Consider the following 12,502-nt stretch of genomic DNA (forward strand, 5'->3'; position numbering starts at 1 on the left):
ATGTAACAATAACTTAAAAATAACTTAGAAAAGATAAAAAAAATTAGTGTTGTTTTATATATATATTTTTAATTTTTATTCACTGCTTTTTGCTTTCTTTCCTTCACTTTCACCAGCACTTTCACTGGATAGAGGTCGCTTGGTAAAATATCTATCCATAGAAGTTTGGTTTTGCCTACTTTTTAAAATGTTTCTAAAATGACTTAGACAAATGTCATTACTCTGAGCAGCAATACGGCCAGTGTGAACCTTTTCGGAATGTTTCTTTTCAATAAAATCAGTCACTTTCAGATAATACCTCAAGATTTCCTTTATCGAGCGAGATCCACGACGAAGCAAACACGGGACTGAGACCGATGAACAGAAGTGAATAAAAAAATGGCGCTGCGAACAAATGTAACATCGTATGGTGAGTTTTTGTTCATATTGTGGAGCAAAAATATGTTTGAATTTCATGTCGTATCCTGAAAATTTCGTATGCTGGGGCGTTTGTATCCTGAGGTATCACTGTATATGTGAAAAAGGGAGGTGAGGTAAAGAGAGAGGGAGAAGAGAAAAAAAAATAAGTTACAGTTCATGCTGTGGAGAAGGCATCTACATCGTGAAAGTTAATAGTGGTATTTTTGTGGGCAGAGCATACAAAAAATATTTTTCTTTAAGCAAACACTTAGACAATTAAGGTAAAAATAAATCAGTAGTCCTATTACTGTATTGGGATTGGATATTTTATCTGTGAAGTACAGATTTTTAACAAAATAAACTGTTAGTAATTAAATGCAAACAAATTTTACATTTATTACAGTTATTTTCAGAACAAAATTAATAACAACTGCATACTGTAAAATTGTTTCATTTTAATCTTTTGGGAAATATATTTGAGAAGTTTTTAAAATTATTTCAGTATTTAGTCATACTTTTTGATAAGCAGATAAGCAGACAAATAATAGTTTTAAATTATAAGATAAAAGTTAGAATAATTGATGAAATATTTAAAAAATTATTTTTCATTGCATTATCAGTTAGAGAACATAAAGATTCACCTACAATTGGAGAAATTGAACAAAGAAACCCAGCTTATAATATAATTGCTGCATTAACGTATACAACACAATTAGTTTCCATTTTATCTTACTATCTAGATATACGTCTGCCAAAAAATTTAAGTTATAGGTAAGAGATACTTTTTGAAAAATAGTTTAATGCATTTGTTGTTGTTATATAATTCTTTTTTCTTTTTTTTTTTTTTAAGTGAATTCTGTGGTCATGAATTATCTGAACAACAGTTTTTTCATAAAGTGGCAAAGCTGAATGCAAATGTAGTTCATCTTTGTCTTTCTCAGAATGTTAAGCCTGATCTAATACATCCAAAAGAAACAATTTTAAATTTATTATTATTGTTGAATCCAAAGATAAGTGATTTGGGAAGGTAAGATTAATGCAATATTTATGCAATTAAAATAAAACTATTTTTACTTTTTATAAATATTTTGCTTGGTATAAGACATAAATGAAAAAAATTAAATTGTATGCTAAGGGATGAAAGTTGTTTCAAAGAAGAAAAATGCTGAATTCATCAAAAATAAAAGCAATAAGTTAAATCATATATTTTAATCTAAAAAATAATATTTGAAAATAGTAATTTTAGTAATACTGTATATGATTATGCAGCAGCAGAAGATTGAAGTTTATAATCAATCTGAAAAAGTATTTAATAAAATTAATTATCCATATAATACTTTAAATTATTCTCTTATTTATACTTTATTGCATATAGTACCTCTTGTGTGAAGAAAACAAAAAATATATATATTAATCTAAAATTCAATCTATATGTGCATAGAATTAGGCTTTTAACAGAATTCTTATATTTTCAATATAATTTTCCAAAATTCTGAGAATAGTAACATTCATTTTAATACAGTATAACCTCAAAAACTCGGCCTAATGTGGACCGAAGAGTGGCCGAGTTTGTGAAAATGCCGGGTTATCGGAAATGGGGTAAAAAAAATAAGTACGAGTGTTTCCTCAGAAAATACTGTACTGTACTTGTATGTATTGTTTACTTGAGAATATAACAGAGAATAAACTGCCCAAATACCCTTAAACAAAGGAAAAGTACGTCCTTTATGAAAGCATAGAGCCTTTACTACATGAAAATGAAAATTAATGAATACACTGTGTACAGTAATTTACCTGATAAGACAGACCTCAGAAAAATACTTTATGAGAGCTTTTATACTTTTATAAAGCTGTCTCTAATGAAAATGAATTAACTAAGGATTTTTTTGCCCTGCCAGGGTGTGGCCGAGTTATCCGGAGTGCCGGGTTATCGAGAGCTGAGTTTTCGAGGTTCTACTGTAATGGTATTCCTAAAATTATTAAAGCTTTTATTAAGCTATGAGATATGCTTTAATGGAGTATATGAACAATAGTTACATAACTTTCAAGTACTTTTGAGTTCTTACTCATCTTCAGGAAAGCAAAAAGTGAATGCTATTATGGGAATCCAAATACTGTTAAGAAAGTTGAATACAAAATAAAATTAAAGACAATGAGAAATTAACTTATTAACAGTAAATAAAAGTAAATGAAATAAAATAAAATGAGATGATGATATTTTAATGGGATCTACGGCAGTTAGTTAACATGTGTTAGCCACTTCGAAGGTCTTGCAAAGTTGTATGAATCTCTATGGTTGATCTAGGGTGCAGAATATTTTCAGGACCCAAAATTTTCCTGAAAACTACTGCACTCTAGCTCACAAAATAAAACAATTAGTACTAATTATTAATTTGTTAATAAGGTAGTTTAAAAAATTCAAATTAAATCATAAATAATGAAATAGTTCTATCATATAATTTTCCATGCAACACTAAACTGATAAATTAAGGTAAAAATTTTAATAATTAAAAAGTGCCTTAATTATGAAAATAAAATAGAGTGTAAATATTATGAAGAGAGAGAGTACTGTACAGTACATACAATTATAGACTTGATGTGATACATTGATTAATCAGAAAGTAAAGTTGGAAGTTTTTTTCATTTCATAATAAATCTATTAAAATATATATATAAAAAAATAAAAAAATAATAATATTTATAAAATTATGATATTTTATTTAGCTATTTAATCAAGACAATTCATAAGGTTTTAATGCAGTTTACTAATTTGCAAATTTTTCATGTGGAGGATTGAGTGAATATTTTAATTTTAATGAGCATACATGAAATTTTATTCATTAAATAATGTTGAAAAGTATTTTGAAGTAAAAATGGATTTTTTTGTTTTTTTTAAAGCCATTTCAGTTTTGGTTTTTCATAAAAATCAAAACCTGTAACTGAGACTGACTCATCCCTATTGCAAGTACAGTACATAACTATGAGTAAGCAGCCATGTAATGAGTTACTGAACTGATTAGAAACAAAGTAAACAATGTTTCAATGCCACTTTTAAAACTCGAGATCTCTGTATTTTGATGAATTTTCCCAATTAATGTCTATAAGCTTAGCTGAGACTGCTACATTTTAGTTGATATGTTTGCAGCTATTGCCATATTATTAATTTTCTACTGCAGATTTTTTCCAAACATCTGTGTTATATTTGGTTGATTACATTAGTTGTTAATTTTTTTCTTTGATTCATATAGACTTTGCAGATTGTGAGAGAAGCTTAACAACTAACATAATCAACTGTAGATACTCAACAACTCAGCAAGACCTGGAAGTGGCTAACACACACTGTAGCTAACTGCCATGGATCTCATTAAAATAATATCACCTCACTTTATTTTAACTTATTTTATTACTACTAATAATCTCTCCTTGTTTTTTTTTGTATTCAAAATATCTGAGCATTGTAGTTTAGTTTCTATTGCACAAAACAAATGAGTTCTTGTTAGTTTTATGTATACATAACAAGCTATAGTATTGGAATCCAAGCTTTCAGATACTGAATCCAAAAAAAGAAAAAAAATCCATGGTGTATTGGTGTCTGTTTCACTTAATATCTGAGGATGGGGTAAATATTAAGAAAGAAAATTTGGCATGGTGGCTTGTATATGAGGTGCATTAATACAGTTAAATTTTGGTGATGAAAGGCCGAGAGGGGTAGACTCAATGAAGATTTTATTTGTTATTAACATTTACACTTTTTTTTATAAAACTCACCCCTACTCTCAAAATTAAGCTTTTTGCCATTTTATAGTAATTAAAAGTATAAAAAGTTTTTTATAACACAATCTGATAACAGTTGGTATCACACACAATTTTATTTTATTTTTTTGCTTAATAATGTAAAAGTTATGCAACTCTCATTACTAGATTTTTTTTACTTTCCCTGCTGTTTTGCTTTCCAGAAGGTAAGTAGAACTCGATGCTCATTTTTTAACAGTAAACATTTTTAAACTTTATTGTGACACAACACATTTTAGATAATTTGTATTGTATAATATAGAGTTAAAAATGTTTACTATGTAATTTGTAAAGCTGTCAACATCTAGCATGTTATTTAAATTTTTTTATTGGTGTTGGTTTTTATCATTCTATTATTATTTTAATGATGATATGAGATTTAGGATGTTTGGGTAAGTCTTGTAACATTGTTAAATATTTGTTGCCTTGTATATATGATCATCTAACTGGTGAGGGCCATTTAACACCAGGGGCTGAAATGCATTTTAGGTTTGCATATAAGGCAATAATTGTTTTGTGTGATAACCCTTCAATAAAATTATTTACTATGTATTTGTAGAAAGTATAGTGTATTAAATATAAAGAGATTAAATGCTAATTAAATTAAATAAAAAGTTTTTAAAATAGACACTTATGCAGAATGATACTTCAATAACCAGATAGCAATTAAGTTTTACAGGTATTTGCTTAAATAATTATAATTTAAATTACAATGTAAGAAACTGCAACTAACAATATACAGTTCTTTTTAATAAAGAATCTACAGATTTAAAATTTGGTCCACAGTTATAGTTAAACTGATTTAACTGATTAAACTAGTTTGAAGTCAATAGAACTCTTTATTGAATAATTCAAAATCTCTTTCAAGATATAACAAAATTCAGATTTTAGACGTTTTCATTTTCTACTAAAAGTAGCACACTACATGCTTTCTAACCAAATATGAAAATACTTAAAAGGAATTTATATATTAATTTTGCACAAATTAATGAAGTTTTTAAAATACAGTGGAACCTTGCATAATGAGCCAAACAAATTGTAAAAAATTGCTTTGTTTAATGAGTGATGTTTCACATAACGAGTGACGAGGAGAGGGAAAGTCTCCAATTGTGTGCATTCTCCATCAGTCTGTGTTCCGCTAGCATCTTAGTGTCGCTTGTGATCACACATTTTTCCAAACCTGTGTTCACACATTACTTTTAAACATCAACAACCATAGCCTATTATATAATAAACATGCCAAATTTTATGCCAAATTCTTGGGCTACATGAAGGCTATAAGTATTAGAATTTAATTAATTTGACTAGAGGTAGGCAGTTATGCTGCCATCTCATATTAAATTTAATGACCAATTTTAGAAATGTCTGAATTAAAAAATTAACTATAATTATTAAATTTAATACGAGATGGAAGCATAACTGCTTACCTCTAGTCAAATTAATTAATTTCTATTATTTAATTATAGCTTTTACATAGCCCAAGAATTTGGTATTTCATTTGGAGTGTTTATCAAACGTATTATGTGTGTTTTTTTCCCTCTGCAAGTCGAATTCTCGTTTCAGGTTGGTTCATTCCGTGCTAGAAGAGATGATGATGATTCACACTCCTTAACAATGCACATTGTACAACTTTCTTTGAATAAACGTTATACATAAAATATTTGAGTATTTTTTTTGGCATGGAACGCATTATATCAATAGTATTTTACATTAATTTCTATGGGAAAAATTGTTTTGTTTAACGAGTGTTTCGCATTATGAGTACGAAGTACGATTCTGGAATCAATTATGCTTGTTAAGCAAGGTTCCACTGTATAAAGAAAGTGAAAATAATGTAATGATCTTTGGTTTAATAATCACGATTATAAGTAAGCAAATTTGTATATATTCAGTTTCTGAATATGAATATTTGTTTACTATATATATGTACATTGATATTTTAATGTTCTATACATTATCATATTTTTCAGTCTAGTGACAGATCCAGGAGCAAATCTAGGGAGAGTAATTTATAATTTGTTATAAAATAAACAATATATAAAAGTTTTATTGCTTTAAAATTATTATAAAATAATTAAAATAAATTACATAAGTTTAAAGCATAAAAAATTAATAAAACTAAGAAACAATATATTCTTTTATATTACTTCAATATATTATTTCACGATATATTCATAAAAAATATTAAAATATGAATATATTGTTTTAAAGCAGTGAAGCACAATGTAATGCTCATGAGATCTTAATTTGTGCCCCTGAAACTTTGGAAATGTAATTTTAATTTCTTGTCTCTAATTAAGCTGATAATTGTGATAAAGAACTTTCAAACTAAACTATACCAGTAAAAAGATAAGAATAAACTATATTATTACTAATTAGTATATATTATTGTGAGAATGGAAGGGTCTGGTACAACTTTGTTCCATATACAGGATGGAAATATTAAAATTAAGGAAGATCAGTAAGATTTTTTGTCTGTCCTGACACCAGTTAGGNGCATTCTCCATCAGTCTGTGTTCCGCTAGCATCTTAGTGTCGCTTGTGATCACATATTTTTCCAAACCTGTGTTCACACATTACTTTTAAACATCAACAACCATAGCCTATTATATAATAAACATGCCAAATTTTATGCCAAATTCTTGGGCTACATGAAGGCTATAAGTATTAGAATTTAATTAATTTGACTAGAGGTAGGCAGTTATGCTGCCATCTCATATTAAATTTAATGACCAATTTTAGAAATGTCTGAATTAAAAAATTAACTATAATTATTAAATTTAATACGAGATGGAAGCATAACTGCTTACCTCTAGTCAAATTAATTAATTTCTATTATTTAATTATAGCTTTTACATAGCCCAAGAATTTGGTATTTCATTTGGAGTGTTTATCAAACGTATTATGTGTGTTTTTTTCCCTCTGCAAGTCGAATTCTCGTTTCAGGTTGGTTCATTCCGTGCTAGAAGAGATGATGATGATTCACACTCCTTAACAATGCACATTGTACAACTTTCTTTGAATAAACGTTATACATAAAATATTTGAGTATTTTTTTTGGCATGGAACGCATTATATCAATAGTATTTTACATTAATTTCTATGGGAAAAATTGTTTTGTTTAACGAGTGTTTCGCATTATGAGTACGAAGTACGATTCTGGAATCAATTATGCTTGTTAAGCAAGGTTCCACTGTATAAAGAAAGTGAAAATAATGTAATGATCTTTGGTTTAATAATCACGATTATAAGTAAGCAAATTTGTATATATTCAGTTTCTGAATATGAATATTTGTTTACTATATATATGTACATTGATATTTTAATGTTCTATACATTATCATATTTTTCAGTCTAGTGACAGATCCAGGAGCAAATCTAGGGAGAGTAATTTATAATTTGTTATAAAATAAACAATATATAAAAGTTTTATTGCTTTAAAATTATTATAAAATAATTAAAATAAATTACATAAGTTTAAAGCATAAAAAATTAATAAAACTAAGAAACAATATATTCTTTTATATTACTTCAATATATTATTTCACGATATATTCATAAAAAATATTAAAATATGAATATATTGTTTTAAAGCAGTGAAGCACAATGTAATGCTCATGAGATCTTAATTTGTGCCCCTGAAACTTTGGAAATGTAATTTTAATTTCTTGTCTCTAATTAAGCTGATAATTGTGATAAAGAACTTTCAAACTAAACTATACCAGTAAAAAGATAAGAATAAACTATATTATTACTAATTAGTATATATTATTGTGAGAATGGAAGGGTCTGGTACAACTTTGTTCCATATACAGGATGGAAATATTAAAATTAAGGAAGATCAGTAAGATTTTTTGTCTGTCCTGACACCAGTTAGGATTAAAATTGGTTGCATAACTCGTGATTACATTATTTTATTCTCAGAGTGGCTAAAGAATAATTTTAAATGATCAGAACTTTAGGAGGGTTTGCATTAAATGTTATATGATGTGAGATACGTGGAATATGTAAGTTGCATGGGTTATGTGAAATACATGGGGTGACAATGGAGTTATGCATTAAATTAACTAAACAATAAATAATCATATAGCTATTATTTATTATAGGAGATCATAACTATTATATATACAAATAAATGATAACTATTATATACAAAATGATTAAACTTCACCATTAAATATGTGAGGACATCTAATTCTAAATCTCTAAATCTATCCTGTCAAGAGAGAGTTTACATAAAATAATTATATTACCTATGATGGAGAGTCCTTGGGACGAGCAGAGGTAGAGGGAGAGGGATAAGAGCATTGGCTAAAACATTGAGCATCAAGCAAGAGCACCAAAACGAGAGCAAGTTGGAAGATGACCTCTCACCTTTTATGCTGAATTCTCATCCAATAGAATTATTGGAAAATCACACCACCTGACTTTCACACTACACATGGTGAAAGTCAGGCTGTCTTGTGGATAGAAGAGTGAGACATTGCTCTCGAACTATCACTTTTGAAGGAACTAAACTGTTTTTTTCTCTGTGACTAAAAGGAAGTTTTCCTTTTAACTTAGATAGATAATATTATTTTAACAAATTTGTTAAAACAAATCCCTTAACTCCAGATTCTCACATTATTTTAGTACCTAATTTACTAGTAGTTATGAAGTATGTTGGTACTCAGCAGGCTTAGTCTAAAACTATGTAAGAAAAAATGCATGCTGCCCACCAGAAGAGCAGCATACAAGGATTACTTGTGGCTCTCATCCAGAGAATGTTGTTCATCATTATTTTAAAGAAATAATGTAGCTCATGTTAGCAATAAAAATTCTTGTGCTCTCACCCATTACTACCTTGTAGATCCATCTCTGTTTTAATCTAAATAATCATTATCGGTAACGTTTATTTAATAGAAAATAATGATCTGTTTTTTTAAATGTTTAAGTGTATATAATCATATACAGTAGATAGTGTTTATTAATGATCTCAACTTATTTTTGGATGGCTTTTAAGGTGCCACATAAATCTTATCAAATGCAATTTAAAGTAACTATATGTAGTTTTTGCATATGTTAAAATTTTTTTAACTAGAAGATTAAGTTCTAACTTTTTCTATAACTTGTTTAATTTGAAATTTTTATATAAAAATAATTTTTAGATGTGGACCAATATCAATTGATGAAAAATTATTTACATCAATGAATGGATCATTATTGAAAGATCTTAATCTTATTGAGGAATTAGATGATTGTAAAAATTCTGATGAAGAAAATGAATGGGAGACTGTTCCAAATGTAGCTGCATCAGAATTCTTTTATCCACCGCCTACAACAAGTTATGGCAGTTCTCCTGGAACTAATTCTCAGGTTTGTTTAAATTATTTCATTTATATAAAATGTAAATGACACAGTTGACTCCTTGATGACTTGAAGTGATAGAGTTAGAGAATTTTTGAGTTAACAAAATTTTAAGTTGTTAACTCAAAAAANAAAATTTAACATTAAATATGTTAAAAGGAAGTCACTGATATATTTGAATATGATAATGTTAATTGAATTAAGAGTTTTGTTTTTCAGAATTTTTAAATTTTATAAAATTTTCTTTCTTAAATTTAACTGATCTTTGATGAGTTAAATGAATGATGACATATTCTTCAAAAGTACTAGAGCCTGAAGCTCTTTTGAATCTTTTATCTTCAATACATTTCATTTCTTTTTCCTGAAATATCTAGAACAACTATTTATATGGAATGATATTGTCTAATTTAAACAACTTATTTTTTAACAATAAAAAATTTATCCTATTTAAAAAAAAAACAATTTTAATCAAATAATTCTCTTTCAATAATATCAACTATGAAGATCTTTAATCTCTGTGGCTGAAAAATTTTGATATAATAAACTAAAAAAAGGCAATAAACTTTTAGAGAAAATTTTATCATGTATTCATACCACAGGAAGAAATTAATTAGCACCAATTAGTAATGTTATTTTTAACACAATATTGTCAGATATACAATAAAAATGAGAATGAATTGTAAAGGATTAATCTTGCAATATCTTGAGACAGATTGTTTAATATATAAGATACTCCAAAATGAATCAATTAAAAATAGTCTATTTATAAGTGAAATAACTAATAAGATTTTTAATGAAGATAAGTTCTATGAAATATCATTTTACAATTCATATAAATGTATACTACAATCTTTCTATACTACAATATAATATAAAAAAATACAGTTTTTTTACATTAATAAATGTAACACAAATTTGCATAACTTTCATGTTTATACTGTTCAAATGTTTTCAATATGTTACAACCATATTATCCACAAAACTTTGAATAAGAATAGAATATACAAAGAAGAATTTTATTCAAATTAGAATATTTTAAAATTTAACAAGATTTAAAATCATTAACATGTAATAAATTTTAATATTTATACAATTCAAAACAACAATTTCAAGTTTAATATTAATGTGGAGATGATATCCTACATAAATTTCTGCAGCTGAACAAATTGTTAAGCAAAATGTTAAAGTTGGATTTTGAATTTATTATTATAGTACCCTCAATAACTTGAAGTAGATGGACCAGAAAATGTTAAGTTAATAGTACTTTCCATAACTCAATATTTCATTATTTTAATGGGATCATAAATATTGTGATATTAGCAATACAATTAGACTTAACTATGGAATGTCTATTATACACTATACAATTTGTATATTGTAATATATGTATATATGTAAATGCTTTGAGCACTTTTGAATTCAAGCTTGGAGCTGTCTGTTCATCAACTTCAGATGAACAGACAGACCAAGAATAATCACATATCTTTTATACAGGGACAAGAACCTTCATTGTTCACGGATCACTTCTCAATAAGAACGACCCTTTTGTTCTTAATATCTTTGACCCAAGGTAAAACAGATGGTCTGCTTAGCTGTTTCTTGTCTACATCCCCCCTTCTATGATAGAGAAAGGGGAGTAATATTGTCAGTTTTGAAATGTGATATATGTCAGAGTCTTTATTTCTTTCCCATGTTGTACTGCATATGAAACATTGACAGGTTTTTATTATCTTATATAGTTCTATCATAATGGGCTCCAATTTCTGTCTGCTGAGTTTATTTTTGTTTTCAATAAGGACTAGGTCTACTAGGTCTCTTTCTTTAAAATCCTTTTTTACAATGAACTTTATCATAAAATTTTTTATTAAAATTGTGCGAACATATGTTGTTGTTTAAAGCCACATTCCTTGCAGTTTCCAAGTTGGGGAAAGTTTCTTTGATCAAAGGGTTAAACAGTGGCATGCTGTACATTAGGAAGTACAAACATAATTATTACATTGTGAAGAGTGTTGGTATATTTTTGAACAACTTCCAGTAATTTTGGCCAACATACATTCATGAAATTTTTACTTACTTTCATCATAGCCTAGTACATAGTTTGGTTACCCTTTCACATAATGCATTTGATTGTGCACAATTAACAATTATGAACTTTAGTGCAATGTTTTGTTTATAAAAAATTTCTTAAATTCTTTTGAATGGAGTCCGGTATATCTGTCTGCAAGTATTAGTTTTGGTTTGTTTGAATATTGGATCTTTTGAATTAGATTAACAAAATCCTTGTAAGTTTGTGTGTATGTGAACAAATAGTTCATACATATCAAGTGCAGTAATCTACAATAATGTGTATGTATTGTTTTTATAATTATATCCTTGAAATGTTCTTATTTTGTTGATTGCAGGGACAAGCCATGAGAATTCTTCCAGCTTTAATGTTTGATTAATTTTGTTTTTTTGCCAGATTGTGCAGTGTTTTACCATATTATTAATCTTTAGTCATTGTGGGTTAGTAGTAGTTCAAAGATACTAGGGATAGCAGTTTTTTTGTCCCTATATGACTGAACTTATAGTGACTTTGATAATATAAGCCTTAAGTTTTCTGGTATCATGTTTCCCCAAAAATAAGGCATTCACAGAAAATAAGACCTAGCACAGATTTTGCTGAATTGCGAAATATAAGACCTCCCCCTGAAAGTAAGACCTAGCAAAGTTTTTTTTAGTTGTAACAGTCATCGACAGATGGTTGAAAGTGGCCATTGGCTTTTTGAAAGTACAGCCACTGATTGGTCAGCAGACAATTACGCCACACGGCATGATTTGCATAAGACTATGGCTTGGGAATCACAGATTTGCATAACGTTACGGCTGGTGATGGCTAATTGGTCGGCCGGGAATCACGCCACATGACATTTGCATAGTGCTACGGTTCAGTAAGCACTAATTGGTCATCGAGTCCGATGTTGAC

General features: G+C 27.9%; 1 protein-coding gene across 1 annotated transcript in view; it reads left to right on the top strand.

The window, feature by feature from the left end:
* Window positions 1-12,502, top strand: part of LOC111632835 (beclin 1-associated autophagy-related key regulator-like) — an 80,773-nt gene that overhangs the window by 45,441 nt on the left and 22,830 nt on the right. The window contains exons 3-5 of the mRNA XM_023377364.1: window positions 1,020-1,170; window positions 1,250-1,426; window positions 9,339-9,546. Of these exons, the coding sequence (XP_023233132.1) occupies window positions 1,020-1,170; window positions 1,250-1,426; window positions 9,339-9,546 (536 nt within the window). The remainder of the gene's footprint in view (window positions 1-1,019; window positions 1,171-1,249; window positions 1,427-9,338; window positions 9,547-12,502) is intronic.

This window comes from Centruroides sculpturatus, unplaced genomic scaffold, assembly GCF_000671375.1.
Source record: "Centruroides sculpturatus isolate CEXI.00-Female unplaced genomic scaffold, Cexi_2.0 scaffold41, whole genome shotgun sequence".
Taxonomy (NCBI): Eukaryota; Metazoa; Arthropoda; class Arachnida; order Scorpiones; family Buthidae; genus Centruroides; species Centruroides sculpturatus.